This window comes from Nycticebus coucang, chromosome 4 (genome assembly GCF_027406575.1).
Source record: "Nycticebus coucang isolate mNycCou1 chromosome 4, mNycCou1.pri, whole genome shotgun sequence".
In the NCBI taxonomy this organism is placed as follows: domain Eukaryota; kingdom Metazoa; phylum Chordata; class Mammalia; order Primates; family Lorisidae; genus Nycticebus; species Nycticebus coucang.
The window spans coordinates 55,013,861-55,035,243 of record NC_069783.1 but is presented as its reverse complement, the minus strand read 5'-3'; the positions used below and the strand labels follow the sequence as shown (position 1 = coordinate 55,035,243).

The 21,383-nt window shown below is 38.0% G+C and overlaps 1 protein-coding gene across 7 annotated transcripts in view; it reads right to left on the bottom strand.

Moving 5' to 3' along the window:
• The window catches only part of CCDC85A (coiled-coil domain containing 85A), a 208,138-nt gene that overhangs the window by 39,664 nt on the left and 147,091 nt on the right, over positions 1–21,383 (bottom strand). For 6 of the 7 annotated variants that reach the window (XM_053588882.1, XM_053588877.1, XM_053588878.1 and 3 more), the window contains exon 3: positions 797–873. The exons of the other annotated variant lie outside the window; for it this stretch is intronic. In XM_053588882.1, the coding sequence (XP_053444857.1) occupies positions 797–873 (77 nt within the window). The remainder of the gene's footprint in view (positions 1–796; positions 874–21,383) is intronic. 7 annotated transcript variants of the gene reach the window in all.

The following is a 21,383-nucleotide window of genomic DNA, read 5'->3' as shown; positions in this document are numbered from 1 at the left end:
TAGTTAGCTGCTTGAGGTGTAATATTCCCTTAATCCTTTAGGAAACAGAAATAATTGCCACAATGTGGGAAGAACCCTAGTGACTGATTAGAAAACTTCTTTTTATAAAATATTAAAATACATTTTTTCAAAATAACCACCTCCAAAACCCACAGAAGTTAGCCCACAGAAATAATTTTATAACTGAATTTTATAATGTATAACTGAACTGAAAAATAATTTTATAACATGGCAAGACATTAAACATGCCAGAAAAGGTATCGCTTAATATTCACAAAGATGTCCCAAAGTAAAATCTGTCAATTGCTGCCATCACTTTGTTGCATTGAAAGAGCTCAATTATATCACAAAGAATTTTAGAAAGTCTGAATTTAGTTAAAATGTGAAACCTTCAAGCTGCCTATGCTATGACTAGTTCATAAATTAGCAAATTTTCAACTTAAATCAGAGTACCGTCCCTACATCCACCACTACATGCATGATGCAAGTGAGCAGCACTGTTCAGAGTGTCTTCACATTTCTACTTCTCTTCATTTCCACTTTCTCTTTTGTTCTTCCTTTTCCATTTACTTCACATTCTTATTTCAGACATCTGCATCCTTTAGTGTAACATTTAGAAATCTGAATAATATGATGGCCATCATGGAACATAACCACACTCTACATTGATGAAGGACTATTTGCGAAATGATTTCTGTCATTTAAAGGAGAAAACGTAACTGAGATTTTAAATTCCAAATAAAACGCTGCAACTCAAATGACACTGACTAGCTATGAGCTTCTGGAAGTCACCCACCTGGGGCAGCATGCGATTTTCTTCCTCCAGCTGTCTTACTCTTGCCTCCAGCTGCCTAACATAGGACAAGGTTGATTCTAAAATTAAAAAGAAAGAACTCACATTATACACACAGGTCTTGTTTGGTGCATTGTTAGGATATTACTGGCTTGATTTATTTAAAGTGGGTAGAGATTTGGTTGGTCATTTAAAAAAGAATTAAACAATCCCCCCCAAAAAACAAGAACACAAACTGTTGAAATTACAATTTTAAAGTATTAAGAGGACTTAGAAAAATTTACAAGTGATGAGATTGCAGGTTTTGCACACTGACCAGCCCTCAGAACATTAGGCATCTTGAAGACAATTATTCCATCTTTTGTCCTTATTTTGTGCTTTTTCAGTTTTCAGTGAGTTGGCCCACACATAAGACTATTTTGTAATTTTAACTATCATCAAAATAAACTACAAGGCCTTATTAAAAAATAGAAAATAAAATAAAATGGCAAATATCCAGTTCCCTTTATTTTCCCAATATTTCAAGTCTTAAGAACAACATTTTTTCTTCTTTTAAACCTGTAGATATTAAGACAACATAAAATCCATAGAAAAGCCATGAAAGCACTAAATATTTAGAGTTAGGCTGAATTTTGATTTTAGCTGAGCGGGACAGGCAGACCCATCTTTTCCTCAAGTCTTTAGGTAAGCCAGGGGCAGACCAGAAATTGATTTTTGTTTTCAATTCCTGACAAGCTCAGGTGGGTGCTGAAAGCTCACAGTAAGCATTATGCTTATTGTTCTAGACTGAAACTCTAAAATTCATAACTATAGGTCAGGAATAGGGTCACACATGAAAGCAAGCTGATTTTCATTTTTGGGAATGATCTCATAGTAACCTTTCTTAGGTAAAGGGAAAATATTCAAGGGCATTATATAGTAAATAGTGGCAATTTATTTATTACACAAGAACATATTTCAGGTACAGTGAAAGGTATGTCGTATCAGAATAGAATTCCTCCAGAGCATACTTCCATAGTTAATATAAAAGAGGCAGAATCTCTTTAGGGTTCATGGTCTCAGTTGCAGAAACACAAAAGAGCAAGAGGCAAGATGGTAGTGCATGTAACAGGCAAGCATTTACTGCCCCTAACAATTTGACTTTGGGGTGGATAGTGATTTAAACTAATACTCCGATCTGAAATCATCATGGAAACTCCATATTATTTTCATGTGAAAACTGTTTATACAAACACAATTTCACTTTCGCGACCTCCAAAGAAACAAATTAACATTTTATTTTCTAAAATATGTTAAGTGTCAGTCCTTAATTCACAAATACAATTAAGCTCGTCTCTAACCAGGTTACAGCATACCTGTTTTCATAAATTATTTGCCGAAAGCCCCCATTACTGACATAACATATTAAGCCACTGACCTCCCACCAATGGAAAAGATCAGCCTTGAGCATTCCTCATACAAGACGACAGAAACACAGGTAAAGAAAACTGAAGACATTTGCTAGAGATACTCTCATTTTTTTTTAGTTCAATAAAATGTTAAAACTCTGCTTTATGAAATCTTCCAAAGAGGGAAAAATGTATACAGCATAAATGAATAGCAAAACTATTGATTTTGTGAGTCTGCTTTACTCTAGCAAATGAAAGTAAGTGATTTGCAGATCATCGAGACGTGAATGTAGATTGCTTGATTTATAGAATTTTTCAAACCCAGCTTTCTGCTCTAGAAAAAACAATCATTTGATAAGGGCCATTCAAGTGAAAAATTGATCAGCAATATTCTATTTAAACCATGAAAACATAAAATTCTTTTCTCCTTTGTTCATAATTGATGCCTTATCTTTATTGCCCCATACTATGCTATCTCTGAGGCTGTGATGCAGCGGAAAAGCAGCCGAAAAGACTCCAGACAGAGTGATTCAGGTGATATTTGAAAAATGCCACTGAAAGGAATTTGTTTTAATTCAGGGACTATCTTTAGTCTCTTTAATCTATTTCTCTCTTCTTTTCATCTATACAGTTTACATATCTGATGCTTTCACTAAGTCTCAAGTTACAGAAGTCTTATGTTAGTTCAGAAGAAAAGGGGAGGAGTTCTTCAGTTTGGGAAATATTCTCTATCTCCTACTTTTAAAATTGAATTTGGGTTTGAATATCAAGTCCAAATATTCATTCCAAAGCATTCATTGAAAATATGGGCCAGGATAGGAAGAGATAGGGAATAATTTTAAATGGGTAACATAATGAAAAAAATTAGCTTTACAGTGAAAGCAGAGGTAAGAAAAGTTTTGAGTTCATTCATTCAACAAACACTGTGCCACTGAGTTTTGTCAGACATTGTTTTAGAGTTGGGGTGAAAAGAAGGCCAGTCATAGTAAATCTTAACAAACTTCTCAGAATACAAGTTGTCTTTTACAATAACAAGCCCATGTGCTGAGGTCTAGAATCCTGTAAATGGTTTCAGGCTCTTAGGTTTTGCTGCAATTATTACTTAACAATTAATGAATACTTCAAATAAAGAAAATTTGAATGGGGGGGAAGGAAGAATCTGATCTGCATGCATAAAAGTACTCATGTTTTGTTTTGTTCAATAAAGAAACTGATTAAACTGTCCTTTAATAAAGTAGAATAGGCAAATATGTTGGAATATACTGTCAGATTGTCATTGGATCCCTGAATCCCTGCAGGAAAAGTCAGTGGTGGGAGGGAGGGAGGGAGGCAGGCCAAAACCACCCAATCTTCCAACTATGACATAAGGAAAAGAAACTAGCCAGGTGTGGTGGCTCATGCCTATAATCCTAACACTCTGGGAGGCTGAGACAGGTGGATTGCCTGAGCTCAGGAGTTCAAGACCAGCCTGAGCAAGAGTGAGATCCCATCTCCAAAAATAGCCAGGTGTTATGGCGGGTGCCTGTAGTCCCAGCTACTTGGGAGGCTGAGACAAGAGAATCACCTAAGCCCAGGAGTTGGAGGTTGCTGTGAGCTGTGTGATTCCATGGCACTCTATGGAGGGTGATAAAGTGAGACTCTGTCTCTACAAAAAGAAAAAAAAAAAGTACTCATGTTTGTTCAATAAAGAAACTGATTATATTGTCCTTTAACAAAGTAGAATAGGATTTGAGATTCTATCTCAAAAAAAAAGAAAAAAAAGAAAGAAGAAGAAGAAGAAGAAGAGCTGCGCAGGACAGTGATCAGCACCCTCCAACCTCTGGAAGAGCTGCGCCAGGACCCGTGATCAGCACCCTCCCACCTCCGGAAGAGCTGTGCCGGGATCCGCTACCACACAGGGCCTCCACACCCCTGACAGGAACTCTGGGAGCTGCCCAATGCCGTGTCCTCCCTCCTGTACCCTCCTTGCCTCCACACCCCCGGCTAGTCTGGCCAGGGACTCTGGTAGCTGTGTGCCCTCCAGAGGACTCCCTGCCTCTGCCTGGAGCCCTTCTCCTGTCCAGAGATTGCTGGAGCCTTGGGCCCTGTGTGCCAAAGTCACTGGGAGCCAGGCACTGGCAGAAATGTGTGCACCACCCCCAACACTGTTGCTGGATCTGGGGGTGTCAGACTCCAGAGCTGCTCCTACAACCAGAACTCCCTGACTGGGGCAGCCCCAGAAGAGCTACACAGGGTTGCTCCCTAAAATAGAGTGATCCCCCGGGGTCTAATCTCCGAGAGACACCACCCCAACTCTGAGGATGGCCAGAGGCAACGGTGAAAAACAATCATGAAACAAAATCAACAGAAAAACTCTGGCAATATGAATAATCAGAGTAGACCAACTCCCCCAAGGAATAATGGGGTAGACACGGCACAAGATTCCATGCACAAACAAATAGCTGAGATGTCAGAAATCAAATTCAGAATATGGATAGCAAATAAGATCAAATTAGAATTCCAAGCAGTAACCCAAAAGATGTCTCAAGAATTCAATGAATTCAAAGACCAAATGACCAAAGATTTTGACACACTGAGACAAGAAGTTGCAGCCCTCAAAGATCGAAGAAACACAGTAAAATCCCGCAGTAATAGAATGGAGCAAGCAGAAGAAAGGATTTCTGACATGGAAGAAAAGCTTTCAAACGCCCCCAAACTCTTAGGAAGAGAAATGGAGGGCAAAAACAGATTACTCTCTCAGAGAGCTCTGGGATAATTCTAAGAAAACCAATATTCATCTTATAGGGATGCCCGAAAGTGATGAAGTGGCTTCACAAGGCACAGAGTCTCTTCTCCATGAGATTATGATAAAAATTTCCAGACATGCCAAGAGATTCTGAAATTCAGATAGCTGATAGTTTCAGAACTCCAGCACGACTCAACCCGAATAAGATATCCCCCAGACACATCATAATCAATTTCACTGAAGTTAATATGATAGAGAAAATTCTGAAAGCAGCCAGATGAAAGAAAACCATTACCTACAAGGGGAAGAATATTAGAATAACTGCAAATCACTCTGCTGAAACCTTTCAAGCTAGAAGAGAATAGTCTTTGACTTTTAATCTCCTAAAACAAAATAACTTTCAACCCAGGATCCTGTACCCAGCTAAGACACATCATAATCAATTTCACTAAAGTTAATATGAAAGAGAAAATTCTGAAAGCAGCCAGACGAAAGAAAACCGTTACTTACAAAGGGAAGAATATTAGAATAACTGCAAATCACTCTGCTGAAACCTTTCAAGCTAGAAGAGGATAGTCTTCGACTTTTAATCTCCTAAAACAAAATAACTTTCAACCCAGGATCCTGTACCCAGCTAAACTGAGTTTCATTTATGACGGCGAAATCAAATACTTTAATGACATTCACATGTTGAACAAATTTGCCACAACTAAACCAGCTCTCCAGGATATTCTCAGACCTATTCTCCATACAGACCGGCATAATCCTCCATCACAAAAGTAAACCAACCCAGAAAATGTTGATCAAATTCCAACTTCCAAATCACAAAAGGATTAAAAATGTCCACCGAACTCTCGAAAGGCTTATCAATATTCTCAATTAATGTGAATGGTTTAAATTGTCCTCTAAAGAGGCACAGGTTGGCTGACTGGATACAAAAACTCAAGCCAGATATCTGCTGCATACAAGAATCTCATCTTACCTTAAAAGACAAATATAGACTCAAGGTGAAGGAATGGTCATCAATAGTCCGGGCAAACAGAAAGCAGAAAAAAGCAAGCGTTGCAATCCTATTCACAGATGCAATGGAAACAAACCAAAATAAGGAAGGATAAGGATGGACACTTCATATTTGTTAAAGATAATACTCAATATGATGAGATTTCAATTATTAATATTTATGCACCCAACCACAATGCACCTCAATTTATAAGAGAAACTCTAACAGACATGAGCAACTTGATTTCCTCCACTTCCACAGTAGTTGGAGATTTTAACACCCCTTTACGAGTGCTGGATAGATCCTCCAAAAAGAAGCTAAGCAAAGAAATCTTAGATTTAAACTTAACCATTCAACATTTGGACTTAACAGACATCTACAGAACATTTCACCCCAACAAAACTGAATACACATTCTTCTCATCAGTCCACGGAACATACTCCAAAATTGACCACATCCTCGGTCGCAAATCTAACCTCAGCAAATTTAAAAAAATAGAAATTATTCCTTGGATCTACTCAAACCATCATGGAATAAAAGTTGAACTCAATAACAACATGAATATGCATACCCATACAAGAACATGGAAGCTAAATAACCTTATGCTGAAGGACAGATGGGTTATAGACGAGATTAAGAAGGAAATCACCAAATTTTTGGAACAAAACAACAATCAAGACACGAATTATCAGAATCTCTGGGATACTGCAAAGGCAGTCCTAAGAGGGAAATTTATAGCACTGGAAGCCTCCCTCAAGAAAACGGAAAGAGAGGAAATTAACAACTTAATGGGACATTTCAGGCAACTGGAGAAGGAAGAACATTCCAACCCCAAACCCAGCAGAAGAAAATAAATAACCAAAATCAGAGCAGAATTAAATGAAATTGAAAACAAAAGAATTATACAACAGATCAATAAATCCAAAAGTTGGTTTTTTGAAAAGATCAATAAAATAGATAAACCTTTGGCCAACCTAACCAGGAATAAAAGAGTAAAATCTCTAATTTCATCAATCAGAAACGGTAAAGATAAAATAACAACAGACTCCTCAGAAATTCAAAAAATCCTTAATGAAAATTACAAGAAACTTTATTTGAAAGAAATCGACCAATACTTGGAAGTATGCCACCTACCAAGATTTAGCCAGAACAAAGTGGAAATGTTGAACAGGCCTATATCAAGTTCTTAAATAGCATCAACTATACAAAATCTCCCTAAAAAGAAAAGCCCAGGACCAGATGGCTTTCGTCAGAATTAAACCAAACCCTTAAAGAAAAACTAGTACCTATATTACTAAACCTCTTCCAAAATATAGAAAAAGAAGGAATACTACTCAACACATTCTATGAAGCAAACATCACCTTGATCCCTAAACCAGGGAAAGACACAACAAGAAAAAAAAATTATAGACTGATATCACTAATAAATATTGATGCAAAAATACTCAGTAAGATCCTAACAAACAGAATCCAACAACAGATCAAAAAAATTATACACCAGGACCAAGTGGCATTTATCTCAGGCTCTCGAGGCTGGTTTAATATACGTAAATCTATAAATTCACAGCATAAACAAAAAATTAAAGACCATATGATTCTCTCAATTGATGCATAAAAAGCTTTTGATAATATCCAGCATCCCTTCATGATCAGAACACTTAAGAAAATTGGTATAGAGGGGACATTCCTTAAACTGATAGAGGCCATCTACAGTAAACCCACAGCCAATATCATATTGAATGAGTTAAACTGAAATCATTTACACTTAGATCAGGAACCACACAAGGTTGCTCATTGTCTCCATTGCTCTTTAACATTGTAATGGAAGTTTTAGCCATGGCAATTAGGGAAGAAAAGGTGATCAATGGTATCCACATAGGGTCAGAAGAGATCAAACTTTCACTCTTTGCAGATGATATGATCGTATATCTGGAAAACCCTAGGGATTCTACTACAAAACTTTTAGAAGTGATCAAGGAATACAGCAATGTCTCAGGCTACAAAATCTATACCCATAAATCTATAGCCTTTATATATACTAACAATAGCCAAGCCGAAAAAACAGTCAAGGACTCTAACCTTTCACAGTAGTCCCAAAGAAAAAGAAATATTTGAGAGTTTATCTAACAAAGGACGTGAACGATCTCTACAAAGAGAACTATGAAACTTTAAGAAATAGCTGAAGATGTTAACAAATGGAAAAACATACCATGCTCATGGCTGGGAAGAATCAACATCATTAAAATGTCTATACTACCCAAAGCAATATATAATTTTAATGCAATTCCTATTAAAGCTCCATTGTCATATTTTAAAGATCTTGAAAAAATAATACTTTGTTTTATATGGAATCAGAAAAAACCTCCAACAGCCAAAACATTACTCAGAAATAAAACCAAAGCAGGAGGAATCACGCTACCAGACCTGAGAATGTAGTATAAATCAATAGTGATCAAAACAGCATGGTACTGGCACAAAAACAGAGAAGTAGATGTCTGGAACAGAATAGAGAACCAAGAGATGAACTCAGCTACTTACCCTTATTTGATCTTTGACAAGCCAATTAAAAACATTCAGTGGGGAAAAGATTCCCTATTTAACAAATGGTGCTGGGGGAACTGGCTGGCGATCTGTAAAAGACTGAAACTGGACCCACACCTTTCACCATTAACTAAGATAGACTCTCACTGGATAAAAGATTTAAACTTAAGACATGAAACTATAAAAATACTTGAAGAAAGTGCAGGAAAACTCTAGAAGGAATCGACCTGAGTGAGTATTTTATGAGGAGGACTCCCCAGACAATTGAAGCAGTATCAAAAACACATTACTGGGACCTGATCAAACTAAAAACCTTCTGCACAGCCAAGAACATAGTAAGTAAAGCAAGCAGACAGCCCTCAGAATTGGAGAAAATATTTGCAGGTTATGTCTCTGATAAAGGTTTTTTAACCAGAATCCACAGAGAACTCAAACATATTAGCAAGAAAAGAACAAGTGATCCCATCTCAGAGTGGGCAAAGGACTTGTAGAGAAACTTCTCTAAAGAAGACAAATGCACGATCTACAGACACATGAAAAAAAGCTCATAATCCTTAATCATCAGAGAAATGCAAATCAAAACTACTTTGAGATATCACCTAACTCCAGTAAGAGTAGCCCACATAACAAAATGGAAAGGGCACACTTGTAACACTGCTTGTGGGAATGCCCACTAATACATTCCTGTTGGAAGGATGTTTGGAGAATACTTAGATATCTAAAAATAGACCTGCCATTCAATCCTATAATTCCTTTACTAGGTATATACCCAGAAAACCAAAAATCACAATATAACAAAGACATCTGTACCAGAATGTTTATTGCAGACCAATTCATAATTGCTAAATCATGGAAGAAGCCCAAGTGCCCATCCACCCACGAATGGACAAGTAAATTGTTGTACATGTACACCATGGAATATTATGCAGCCTTAAAGAAAGATGGAGACTTTACCTCTTTCATGCTTACATGGATGGAGCTGGAACATATTCTTCTTAGCAAAGTATCTCAAGAATGGAAGAAAAAGTATCCAATGTACTCAGCTCTACTGTGAAGCCAATTTATAGCTTTCATATGAAGGCTATAACCCAACTAAAACAGAAGAATATGGGGAAAGGGCCACGGGTGGGTAAGGGAGGGAGGAAGTCAGGGGGTAGGGAGGGTAATGGGTGGTGCCACACCTACGGTGCATCTTAGAATGGGTACAGGTGAAACCTACTTAATGCAGAATACAAATGTCTACATACAATAACTAAGAAAATGCCATGAAAGCTACGTTGAACAGTTTGATGAGAATATTTCAGATTGTATATGAAACCAGCACATTGTACCCCTTGACTGCCCAAATGTACACAGCTATGATTTAATAATAAAAAATAAATTAAAAAAAAAGAACCCATCATTTAAAGTACTTGATTCCAGAATTTCCAAATGACAAATTTAGCTCCAGTGTAGATTGCCACCAAGCTGTTCAGAGGTCTGCTCCAAATAGCATTTTGAGTTAATTAGCTTGAGGTTAGTAATATAATGATTTATATTTACTTTATATTTTTATAATTTTTTATCCTGATGATCCTTTATGTTGTTCCTAAGACGCAAGACTAGCAAATGTTAATCTTGCTTGTCTGTGGCTGGTTTCCCACATGAAGGGGCAGAATAAATGGAAAAAAGTCAAAGTGAACAGTTGCTTGGTTACACATTCAATCTGGACAACTGAGGTTAAATCCTTCCTTTTTCACCAATAGCAGAAGGGCTGAATATTCATACATTCTATTTATGTCAAAATTAAGAGAATTAGTTCATGCTCCTAAGTCATAGTTATGTCGTTACCATTGGGTGATCACTTATTCATTCTCATTTGTGGAAATCCAAATGGAAAAAGTTACTTTCTAGCACTATACTGTTGATTATGGTAACTGTTGGACATATGTGACTATTTAAATAAAAATCATGTAATTAAAATTAAAAAAAAAAAAAGGAAATATTTGTTTTCGTAAGCCCCTGGGATTTTAAGGTTTATCTGTTATTACACCATTGGTCAACTGAGACTCACTAGTAGTATATAACCAATAATAGGATAAAAAATGTTAACTATTTTTAAATGAAACATAATAGAATATACTATAAGAAATATCACACTTTAAAACAAGTCACGTCACACTCCAACTCTCCATGTCCCAGTTATAGTTGATCACTAGAAGAAAAGAATTGGTTGAATATTTTTATGGCATAAGAAAGAAAGCCGAGTAGCCTCCTGAGTGCCGGACCATATTTCACTACATCTGCTCTAACCTCTTCCCCGTACATGTAGAGTGTGCTTTTCCTTCCTTCTTCCTTTCTTAAGGATGTCAACTCTAAACTAAGCTGGTGTTCCATTACACACAAGAACATGAAGCACAGCTGGGTGCTGACTGACCTAGAGAAGTGTCTGGCAAAAACTGACATTCCTTTTATCACACAGTGATAAACAGAAAACTGCATTAGAATATGCTGTAATTTCAATAGGCCACTGCATTTTCTCCCAGTGGCTGACAGCTTTGTAAGACCTGTGAGAAAGAGGCTCCAAAAGAACATCAAAAAATAGCCAAATTCTCTGCCATAAACTACAAGATATTAATATAGACAATGGATTAAAGAAGGCCCCTCTGTTCAAGGAACCTAAAACTAACTGGGGGAAAATAAGAGGAAGAAAATGAAAAACATTAAGGTAATATCAAATTCAGACCCAAATTCTATGAAACAGGAGTCAAGAGAAAGATCAATATTGGCTGTATTTTTTTATGGAGGAGAAACTCAAGCTTAAAATGGAGGCACAGAATTTTGACAGGCCAGAGAGATACGACTGGGACCACTGGGTGAACAGGGTCACAAGCCAAGAATGATCTTGCTGCAAACAGAGGAGGAGGAAAGAAATCACAAACAGGACACAGAAAAAGAAGCAAACACACCATGGAGCAAAAGGAGGGAAGGCCAGGGTGGGCCCGCTGTCACAGATCTGGAAAATCAAATGTCAAATCACAGTAATCCCAATGGCAATTTGCTTACCTCCCCCAAGAGTATTTTATTTCTCTCCCTTCCTCATGTGAAACTTATGGACAAAAAGGCATTGGGAAAGCAAGGTGAAGCAAATAATATTGATGTGAAAATCCAATGACATTCTCACAATGTTCTCTGGGTAAATTTCAAGTACATTCTCAAAGCGGAAACCACATCTCTTCCTGCTTCTCACTTTCCTCTGACCCTAAATGTAAAAGTTCACAAATGTAAGACATATGCATAAGAATTCCACTAAACTCTACATCTTCTGAATGATTCCAGGGTTAGAAGTGAAAGGCACCATAAAGGCTTTCTAGTTTAATTTGTCCCTCAAACTGCTGACTTATTCTGCAGATGAGAGAACTGAAGTCCAGAGAGTAGCGAAGTTGGCCCCCAAATTGGTGATAGGGCAAATACATTCACAGAATTTGGTTTAATGGCTAGGTAGCATAGTGATTCTCATCTTGGATCTTTTAATAATCAAGTTATGTCAATCTTCCTACGTACATAAATATTAAGTTATCCTTTTTTTCTTACTGATTTTAGATATTCTTGATGAATTTACCTTTATAATAACTTGATATTTTTCTTAGATAATATTATTCACTTGATTTTACTTTAAATAACCTGAAACATATCCAATCATATAAAGGAGCTCAATGTTTTCCTCTGTTAGTTTAAAAACACTCTGGTCAAAACATTCAACCCTCTGTACTTCCCTTTGGTTTCTCAAGCAATGTTTCTCTACAGAAATATTCTTCCTTAAAATCATCCCTGAATTACTCTCATGACTATATATAAAAGGTTTATTATTGGTAGTTGCAACTGTCTTAAGTTTAATTAAACTTCTGAGTGGTTTTTATTAAAGTGCTGTCACATCTCTAAAGTTTCAGGGCAGAAGATAAAATCTGGTAATGGTCCTTTCTAACACAAACCACAGCATTTTAAGAGTGTATGGGAGAAAAATCATTTAGAAGACTATGGTGGCCATGAGTTCTCTCCAAAACTCAGGTTGAAATCTACTTGGCATTGTAACAGTATTAAGCAGTGAGACCTTTAAAAGACGATCAGGCCATGAAGGTGCTACCTTCATGGGTGGGACTGGCGCCCTTTTAAAGGGGTGAGTTTAACCCCCTGGTACCCTCCTGCCCTTCTGCTGTCAGCCAGGGGATGATGAGCTAATCTATTTCTGTTCATTACAAATGACCCCGTCTGTGGTATTCTGTACTGCACACAAAATAGACTCCTCTTCAGTAGGAGTCCAGTGGCCATATGATTTCCAATGCATAGGGAATCTTGTGAATAGATCCCAAGCTCTAAACACATGGCTACTACTAGTTCCAAACTGATCTCACTATTCACAGACTTTTTCACATTCCTAAGAAAATTAATCCAGGCTTATATATTTTTAAAATTATTACTGCTCTGACAAAAAAGACTTTCTCTTTCTTCCTCAGGCAAGCAGAGGTCAGCCTCCTACTTAGAATTCATATTAGGTCCACAAGTAGTATAAGGGATTACATCTCTCGCTACAATTTGATGGTTTTCTTATTTTAAAAAATTTGTTGGAATTAGTACTTTCATATTTTTGCCCAGATACTTAATTTAGACTGTCTTATTAGCAAAGAGATCATTCCCCCTCCCCCTCTTGGGCCTTAATTGCCCTAAATAAGCAAAAACTAATATCAGGCCTTGCTCTATCTATGCAGCAAATTCTATTCTTCTCAGACCCTTTTATCTGTGCTACCTGGAAGAGATATCACATGGACACTTTCTATCCCTGTTCATTTTCTCTCTCACGCAACCTGTTCATTTTCTCACAGGCCCAGAGCTCTCTTAGCTCTGTGTCTCTGCCCGCACCTTCCCCTAACCAGAAATATTTTCCTCATTCTACTAAACCTGGATAAATACTCCCCATTCTTCTATTCACAGAATGAAAAATAGCTTTCTAATAATTAGGTTTGACAAGGATCGGAATAAACTGCTTTGTGCAATAATGAGCTCATGTTGTTGGAGGTATTCAGAGAAAGCACACGGAGATATTGCAAATCTTTCTACCTGAGTAGGCTGTTAGGTTGGTCCCTGCAACTCTGAAGGCTGGTAATTCTACAATTTTAAATTCTTCCATTCCATGAATCTCTTTCAGTTTTCTTTCCCCTCAACTCATTTGTCCATGAGTCATATATTGAATGTCTTGTGATTTCTTTAACTACTTTCTCACAGTGTTATTTATTTTCAAAATGATACATGGAAGTATTAATATTTCCCCAATCTCCACACATTGCCTGGTGGTGTTCCCTACAGGAATTAAGGCATACTTGATGATTTACTTAAATATTAAATGACTTCTTCATCCAATAGTTATCATCTGCTGTGTGCTGGTTGCTGTTCTAGGTACTGCCAGCCAGGGTTGTAAGATCTGGATGTTCATGGAGCTCTCATTCCAGTGGGAAAGACAAGCAATAAAAAGCTAACAAAGTGTTTCATAAAAGCGACAAGCCAAGGCACAAGGATACGGAGATCTGGGGACGACAGCTACTTTAGGGAACACAGACTGGGAAGGGCTTTCTGAGGACTATGACAGCGAAGATTTTGGAGATGAGAGTTCTAGGCCGGAGGAAGAGTGGCACTCAGACCCTGGCTGGGAAGACTCACATTCTGGATTGCAGTCCTGAGGGGGAAGTGACAGCAGCTTGAGACAGGGATCTGTTTGTCTTGTCACCTTCCTCCACTGCTTGGATTTTTAAAGCCTTGTGCTCTTTTTGGCTGTTTGTACTTAGACTCATTTTAGGCTCTTCAACTATTATGCTTTCCTTTTACAAAAACCTTGGCATTGTGCACGGTGCCTCTCTCTCACATCCCACTCCCACCCATTGGGAAATTCTGTTGACCTCACCTCCAAAATAACCTGAGAATCCAATAGTTTCTTAACCGGTGTCCCTGCCTCTATTCTTACTGCCTCCTTCCTCAGGTCTATTTTCATTCATGGTCTACTCCAGACCTACAGCAGCCAGGGTTTTCCTTCTATTATAAAACACCCACTCCTCTCATACCATTCTTCATTCCAAACCCAGCGGCAGCTTACCATTTTGCTTCATATTAAGCCAAAGTCCTTAAAAAGTCCACCAGAGCCCTTACATGATCTGACCACCAGTTATCTCTCCAAATTCATGCCCTCACTCTCTCTGCTCCAGCCATGGGACATTTTGTTTCTGAATACCACAGGTGTTTTCCTGCCTAAGGAACTTTACCTTAATGTTACCTCTTTCTGGAATGTTCTTTCCCTAGACAGCTTGGCTAACTTCTCTGCCTCCTACACGTCTTTATTCAAATCACAACTTACAAGTGAGACTCATCCGATCCTCATCATTTAATCCTTCAACCTGCCACCACCTCCAGCCTACACTCCTATCTCCTTTATTTTACTTCCTCATTTTCATCAAAATATCTTATTATGTTCTAGCATATAAATTACCCTTTTCCTATCTGATGTTTATTATATAAGATCTGTCTCTCCCTACCAGAGTATAAACTCCACAAGGCAGGATCTTTGCCTGTGGTGTTGAGTGACACAGTCAACTGTCTAGAATAGTGTCTGACGCTATAAAACTTCATTGAATGAATCAATCAGTTGTATAGACAGTGCCCTGAAAGGAAATTATTTCATAATACAGGCTTATACTTTTCAGTCATCTCAGGCAAAACAAGATTTGTATTTAAATAGAACCTAAAATCAATTCGGTTGTGCCATTTGAAAATTATTCTACAGAACATTAAACTTGGATAGAAACTTCAGACTGGTTCTCAAATGATGTTAGATCCAATGATTTGTGAGTAATTTCAGCAAGAGCAGCTGAAGTGTTCCCTGGGCTCAAAAAAGGTGTATGTGTGTTTATAAATGAGAGAGAGAAGGAAAAGAGAGACAGTGTGCACATGTACACGTGTGCTATGGTCTGAATGTTTATGTTCCCCCCCAACACATATGTTGAAGCCTAACCCCTCCCCAACAGTGCTGGTCTTAAGAGGTGAAGCCTTCCAGAGGTGATTAGGTCATAAGGGAAGGGGATCAGTGCCCTTATAAAAGAGGTTTTAGGGAGCCCCTTTGCCCTCCACCGTGGGAGGACACACGGCAGGCGGAAGGTCTGGTGAACAACTTAATACCAAATCTGCCAGCAACTTAATCTTGGAGTTCCTGACATTTAGAACTGTAAGCAATAAATTTCTGTTGTTTAAAACTACCCAATTGATGGGATTTCATTAATCTCAAAAGGATTAAGACTTGGTATGGGAGGAAGGAAAAAGTGAGAAAGAAGAGAAAAACAATTGTGTGTGTGTGTGGGGGGGGATCTGCAAAATATGGACTATTTCTACCACCAAAATTATATAATACAACGTAAGTGCCCTTCAGCTGGAAATCTGAATTAGGTTCATTTTTGGTTACAAATACCCACTGGAAGGAACTGAAATTTCACCCAGACATTTTTTTCCCCAGTCCCTTCCTACAAGGGGCACCAAGGGTGTGGGAGCAGAAGGGCAGGTGCCAGCTACACACAGAGCAAGCAGAGAGGAGGGGTCAGAGGTCCTTATCAAAAAAAGGTTAGGTTTCTTTATAAAGGAAAAACATTGTCATTTCAAAGGAAAACAAAAAACAGTGCAATGTGCCATCCGATTTATTTTAATCAGAATGAAGTCTGAAAACCCAGAATCATTTTCCAAGAAGGGTTTGACAGACAAACTATGAGTGCTGTTCTTTTAGTGCCATACAAATGCTGTCTTTTCTGAAACAATTCTGATTTTATTTCATCTATTATTATCTATAAAAGAATAAATAGTTAAATGGACATCTGAAACTAGTGATTTGCATATAAATGAATTTAGAAATTAGGAAAAAATATTGTCAGGGGATGTGTCCTAACTTTTGAACTGGAAAATAATCACCATAAATTTGTTCAACGTACTCCTTTTTCCAAAAGAGTTTTTAAAATGGAGCTCACGTCTGTAATCCTAGCACTCTGGGAAGTGGGGATGGGAGAATCACTTGAGCTCAGGAGTTCAAGACCAGCCTGAACAAGAGCAAGGCCCCATCTTTAATTAAAAAAAAAAAAAAAAAATTAGCTGGGCTTTGAGGCAGTCACCTGTAGTCCCAGCTAGTTGGGAGGCTGAGGCAGGAAGATCACCTGAGCTCAGGAGTTTAAGGTTGCTGTGAGCTATAATGATGCCACTATACTCTAGCACAGGTGATAGAGTGAGACTGTATTAAAAAAAAAAAAAAACCAAAATGGAGGGAAATGGCATTTTGTCAAGGATTTGCTATCTTCCACCAGTTTACCTGTTCCTTGGGAACTGGCAGCTGGCTGTTTCAGCTTCCATTTCCCTCTCTCTATGAGCTAAGGCAGGGGTTCTGTGTGCAAGGCTTTGCTTTACGGTTCTTTCCAAGCTTTCCTGTGACTATCACAGTGTCATATACTAGAATGTGTTCAGTAACTTATTGTTGAAGGAGGGAAAGAAAGACGGAATGAACGCCCGTGTCATTCTGCTCCTGATTGCCCCAGCTGCTACTCAAAGTTTTGTTGTTCCCAGGATAGTTTAAAGCAGTTACTCAAAATGCAGTCAAATTCCCACCTATAAAACACACAATAACAAGCAATCTAAACAGAAGAATGGTTCAGAGGAACTTTTTTATGCTCTAAAATTGCCTTCACATTTCCTCTTCCCTTTGAAAGCATCAACCTCGCAAAAGAGGTACTAGCTAAGTAGCAATAAATTGGGATAAAGAACAGGGGACTATATGGAAAATATTTCAACTCTGAAAAGCTATTTACTATGAATACCATTTTAACAGCTATTTGGGGGTAAAATGTGTCTTACTTTGTGCTGGCATGTTGCTGCTGTTAGTGTTGTCATTTCCCAGAGAAAATAACTGCCTCTTCCTAATGCCAGAGGATAAAAATGGATGTCACTTTAATAAGTGTAACAATTTTCCTTTATGTATGTAGCCCCTCGTAAGCACTTCTTGTTGGTATTATCGATGAATACACAAAAAAAGAAATCTGTAAAAACACATTTTCAAGAGACAGTAAACCTATAAAAATCTTATTGTCTCTTCGAATAATTAGTATGCCTCTTTATGTATATTTAGACATTTTTAAAAGTCTATATATGGTTGCCTTTTCATTATCATTGTGTTTTCAGAAAAATAACAATTTTGTCAAATTATACAGAAAAGCATCATTAATTTGAACTTTATCAATTGGGAATTCACAAAAATTTTGTTCAATTTAGCCTATATGTATTCTCTGCACTGGCTATAAAATAATAGTTGGCAAAACAAACTCAACGTGTAATAATTGAGAAATGTTCCCTTATATTAAAAAAGCAGTTTTCACATCATTTTATTTAGCATTATCTATCTGCACACAAAGTGATCATTTCAAATAAATCTAGTTAGTTTAAATAAACAAAATTAGAAAGACCACATACTTCAGAACGTTTTTTGTATGTTAGGTTTTTTCACATATTTATCAACAAGTACTTGGTAATCACTGTGTTATTGTGTATTTATTAAGCACTATGTGCTAGGGCCTTTTTTCATGTTTTAACTCATTCCATTGAAAAACAAACAAATAAGGCTTCTCTCCTCCAAGAACATTCTAATAGGAAAAAGACAGATACACATAACTAAATCCACTGCTGGCCTGTATGCCCTCCACTTTAGCTCAGAACTACATCATCAGAGATCTGGGACATCCAAGTGGAGAACTGAATGTAAAGATTGGGGAATGAGCTTTCCAAGTATCAAAAAGAGAAAGTGAAAAGTCCCTAAGATCGGAATGAGTCTGAGACACTCAAAAAACAGAAAGAAGGCCGATGAGGACAATGTGAGGTGAAGGAAGAGAGGGGAAAAGGGAGAGGATAGAGAAGACGGAGTTGGACTTGTCTCCTGCCCAAGGCAAGTAAACCAATGTAAGGAGCTTAAATTTTGTACTGTTTGCAGTAGGAGCCACTGGGGAAGGGGAAATGTTGTGTACTGTCATGATGTCATCTGATTTACTTTAAAATGATCATTTTGCCTGCTCTGTGGTGGACAGAGAAGAGAAATAAGAGTGGGGGTAGGGTGACCACTGCAAAGAGCTGCTATGGGATGGACTAAGAGACGAGCCATAGATGTAATGCAAAAAGAAGTAACCAGATTCAGTATGCCTCCAGGAGGCAAAGCCAACAAAGCTTAAGTATGGAGTGGATGGGAGGCATTAAGGAAAAAGAAGATCAGAAATAATCAGATTTTTCGCATGAGCAATGAGGTTTGAAATCAAGAGTTCTATTTTGTTTATGTTAGGCTTAATACTTTGCCCAGACACCTAAAGTAAGATAAAGAGTAGGCAGTTAAACAGACAAGTCTGGGACTCAGAGAAGAGACCCAGGGTTTTGGTTTAAATACAGAAGTCCATAGGAGAGAGAAGTCATTGAAGGAAAGCAGGGATGAGGAAGGCTCTGAGGACAGAGGCTGCCTGGAGGAGGCAGAACCAGAGAGCAGACACTCAGCCCCAAGCCCCGTCTCCTCAGTCCTGAGTCTCGGGAAAATGAGCAAGTACCCAGTCTTCCTGGCAGACACAGACACAAATCTTGTATATTTTCTGCTTGAGTACATGTCTTTTTATCCTTCACCCTAATCTCTCCTGTGTTCCTAAAGCCAGTCCTCTCACTGTCTGCTGGTCTCTCACTGCTTCCTTTCAGCACGCTTTCTTCATTCTTTATTTGGGACTTCTTGCTCTCCAATGGGAATTCCGCAGAGTCATGGCCAGCACAGTGACTAAGAATGCTGGCTCTGATAGATTTCCCTGGTTCGATGACAGATACACCCTCCCAAATGATTCTGAGGCAGCTTCTTAACCTTCCCATGGCCTCAGTTTCTCCATCTGACAGGGGGATAATAAGAGCATCTTCCTAACTGGGTTATTGTGAAAATGAAGCGAATGATCAGTAGTAATGAAAAGTCCTTAAAGCAAGGACTAGCACAGAGTAGGTGTTTAGTAAACATTAGCCAGAGCAGGCAAAGTGAGGGTCAGTTAGTCCTGACAACTCTTTTTCTGTCTCTACACATCCTCAAGAATTATTTAATATTTCTCAGCAATTGGTCGCAGGTCCTTGCCTTTCCTGATTTATACAAAGGAAAGACAGAACTTTCTCCCTGTTCTCAGGTATTTTATTCAACTTACTCCTTACCGTCTTCCTTTTTAAAGAACTGAGATGTACTAACTGTTGAACTGTGCCATGATGAATATTATGTCCACTGAGATTAGATTAGATTAATTATCTACACTACTAAGACATTGTATGTTGGGATATTATTTGTCACAGCTTAAAAATTTTTAAGTGTAGTGAACCACACCGATTTAACCTAAAAGGCAAATATCATAATTCTTTAGGAGTGACTCTAAACAACAGGATACACAAACAAGCTCAGTTATTTTAAGTATGAAGGGATCAAATGCCAACGCAAATCCATGTGAGGAAAGGATCTTATTCATAAGTTCAAGCAGTGCTGGGTTGGAAGTTGGGAGTTCACTTTTTTTTTTTTTTTTGTAGAGACAGAGTCTCACTTTATCGCCCTCGGTAGAGTGCCGTGGCGTCACACAGCTCACAGCAACCTCCAACTCCTGGGCTTAAGGGATTCTCCTGCCTCAGCCTCCCGAGTAGCTGGGACTACAGGCGCCCTCCACAACGCCCAGCTATTTTTTGGTTTGCAGTTCAGCCGGGGCCGGGTTTGAACCCTCCACCCTCGGTATATGGGGCCGGTGCCCTACTGACTGAGCCACAGGCGCCACCCGGGAGTTCACTTTTAATTGAAACTCTGTGACTGCCCAGGCATATTTATTTCATTGGACTTTAGTTTTCAATAGTCAAAGATGAATACTGATGTAGACGATTTTTAAGACTCTTTAATACCCACAATTCTTCGGTTACGATTAGTATGCATTTTATAATAATTCTCATTAGTGGTCTAACTGCTAAAGGCAGCTAAGATAGGATTTCTAAAGGTAAGTATGCAATCTGGCTATTCCTTCATTTATCATTAAACAAATATTTATGGACCATCTGCCATGTCCAAAGCCTTGAGGAAGCAGAGAATATTTAAGACAATGTTGCAATGGTCTAAGAAAGAGAATAAAATAAATCTCTGTTAAAGATACATACCTGTTTCAATTATGGCAGTTAAACATGTTTATCTGAGGTTTATTTACATTAAAATACCATTCTTCCTGGTTTTTGCTATTTCCCCAAATGCTTTATTTGGATAAGTCTGGTATATTTTAATTGAGTACATACAAGCATTTTCACTGCAATTACAATCTCCTAAAACAGGGCAAAATTAATTGCACAAACGTTGTGGTGCGAATTGATGAGTCATAGTAAAACATTATCCAGATTACTCTGCTTTTAAAGTTTACAAAAACCTTTTTTGTTGAGTGTTATTAACCTTATGCATTAATAAAATGACCCTGCTTGTTTTCACTGTTCTGTAACAAGGAATAACATTTTGATTTTAACTGTCATTATTTATCCTTCTTTTGCATATTTTTTTCTTATCCTCATGGAGCATACAGAATTTTTTTTTCTTTTTTCCAGAATATTATGGAACAAATAATAAAGTTTTGGTTACGTGAATTGCTTTGTATAGTTTGAGTCAAAGTGATAAGGATGCCCCTCACCTGGATTCCCTGCACTGCACTGGTAGGAGTGAATTTGTCCCTTGCTTCAGGCTCCCTTGGACCCGTTTACCTTCTGTTGGGTTTTACTACCAAATGTGCACCTGAGCATTGATCAATTAGTTCCAGTTTAATAGTAAGTACATATGGTGTTTCTTTTTCTATTCTTGCAAAACTTCACTTAAAAGAATGG